The sequence below is a fragment of the Lactuca virosa genome, chromosome 4, assembly GCF_052849685.1.
Source record: "Lactuca virosa cultivar CGN04683 chromosome 4, Lactuca_virosa_CGN04683_v6, whole genome shotgun sequence".
NCBI classification, from domain to species: Eukaryota; Viridiplantae; Streptophyta; class Magnoliopsida; order Asterales; family Asteraceae; genus Lactuca; species Lactuca virosa.
In genome coordinates, this window is record NC_136429.1 from 294,819,420 (window position 1) to 294,821,800 (window position 2,381).

Genomic DNA, 2,381 nt, shown 5'->3' on the forward strand with positions numbered 1-2,381 from the left:
AATTATTTTTCCGTAACTAAACGCAACCTAAGATTTTCTTAGCGGCCATTTTAATAATAATGGAGTGGGAGCGACTTTCAAATGTAGTCCATGCACCCCCAATTAAATAGGCTGCCTACGTATAACAGTTATTATTATAGAAATTACAAGTTGCCGCTAACTTTCTCCCCACGTGTTGGACTCTTACTATTAAATATATACTCCTATAGCAGCCATGGAGTTATATCTGTATATAATATAAACTTTCTGTATCATCTCTCTCAAAGTGTAATTTGAGCACAGAGGACATGGAGTTATATCTCACGTTCTCAACGACGGTAGCAGCCATCTTTTTGGCTATTGTACTTACATCCCTGCTGCAAATCTTGAAAGGAAAAAGAGGAAACAAAGGGAAGAACAGAGAACCGCCTCAAGCGAAAGGTCAATGGCCATTAATCGGACACCTACACCTTCTTGGCGGATCTGCACCACCTCACAAGGTTTTTGGTGACATGGCAGAAAAATATGGGCCTATATTCACGATCAAGCTTGGTGTTCATCAAGCTTTGGTAGTGAGTAACGGGGAGATAGCAAAAGAGTGCCTTACCAGGAACGACAAGGTCTTTGCAAGTCGACCCAAGTCAATGGCATCAGAACTCATGGGGTATAACTACGCCATGTTTGGGCTTGCTCCATATGGGGACTACTGGCGACAAGTGCGCAAGATAGTCATGCTCGAGATTCTCTCACAGCATCGAGTGGAGATGCTTGGACATGTTCGAGCATCCGAGCTTAGAGCATCAATGAAAGATATATACCAGGCTTGGGCAACGAACAAAGAGAGTGAAAGTTTAGACATGGTAAAGGTGGACATGCAACAATGGTTTGGGAACTTAATACTAAACGTTATTGTAAGAATTATTTCAGGAAAGAGGTTCTCGCTCATGGATGAAGAAGGGGTTCGGTTTCAAAACGTGACAAAGAAACTATTTGAGTTATTGGGCGTATTTGTCGTGTCTGATTTCCTTCCTTATTTGAAACATTTTAGCCTTGGTGGATACGAGAAAGAAATGAGGAAGACAGCAAAAGAGATGGACGACATCTTTGAAGGATGGTTAGAGGAACACAAGAGAGAGAAAGAATCTGCGCACCAACAGGAAGGCAACCAAGTCTTCATAGATGTTCTGATTTCCATTCTTGAAGGTGCCTCCAATGAGGATTTTCCGGGCTTTGACCATGATACAATAATCAAGGCCTTATGTTTGGTAAACTTAATCTTAAACTTGATCTATTATTATTACCTAATCATATTTTATCTTATGAGTTATAAAAATACTTTGACTTGAGTAATATTTATTTTAATCTAAATCCTACAGAACATTCTAACGGCTGCCTTGGACACAACATCTGTCACGCTAACATGGGCTCTATCGTTGTTGCTGAACAACCCAAGTGAATTAAAAATTGCCCAAGATGAAATTGATGAGCATGTTGGAAGGAAGAGACCAGTAGAGGAGTCAGACATGAAGAACTTAGTCTACCTTGATGCAATCATCAAAGAAACACTACGTTTATACCCGGCTGGACCTCTCGGGCTTCCGCATGAGTCCATGGAGGATTGTATTGTGGGTGGCTACAACATCCCCAAAGGCACACGTTTGGTGCTAAATCTTTGGAAAATACATCGTGATCCTAACATATGGTCAGATCCATACGAATTCCAGCCACAAAGATTCTTGACAACCCATAAAGATATTGATGTCAAGGGAAAACATTTTGAACTACTTCCTTTTAGTGGTGGTAGAAGAATGTGTCCTGGCTTTCACTTCGCTCTCCAGGCTTTGCGCTTAACATTGGCTACATTAATCCAACAATTTGTGATTAGTAAACCATCAAATGAACCCGTTGATATGAGTGAATGCTTTGGACTGACTACAAGCAAAGCAACGCCACTTGAGGTCCTTCTCGCCCCACGTTTATCCCTTGATATGTATCCTATTGGTGCATGACTTAATTTGGAAACGGGAATCCAATAAAAACGTGGAAGGAATTGAACAAGAAAGATAAGAATCAATGGTACTAAATATGTTAGCTTCTTTTATTGCATGTGTGTATACATAGATTGAGTAGAGAGTTCAAGAATAAAACCTCATTATTAGTGATTGTATATTAGTATTTGTATAGAATATTTGGTGTGTATCCTTTTCTGTATTTTTGTGATTCTCTTGGACTGATATCAATATAATCCCTTCTCTAATCTCTCCTCCTCCTCCTTTTCTTTGCCACCGATCCTTCTCTTCCTCGGGACGTCTTCCATTTGTCTTCTCTCCTTTCAGTGTTATGGCTCCATGAAACGAAAATCCTGATGCAAACAAAAATTCATGCATGTGCCTTCAATGTGT

The 2,381-nt window shown here is 40.1% G+C and overlaps 1 protein-coding gene across 1 annotated transcript; it reads left to right on the forward strand.

The window, feature by feature from the left end:
• Positions 1-223: 223 nt before the first annotated feature.
• On the forward strand, positions 224-2,178 carry LOC145108401 (cytochrome P450 CYP82D47-like). Its single transcript, XM_079045423.1, has 2 exons — positions 224-1,244; positions 1,356-2,178. The coding sequence occupies exons 1-2, from the start codon at positions 288-290 to the stop codon at positions 1,986-1,988; spliced, it is 1,590 nt and encodes a 529-aa protein (XP_078901549.1). The 5' UTR covers positions 224-287; the 3' UTR covers positions 1,989-2,178.
• Positions 2,179-2,381: the final 203 nt, after the last annotated feature.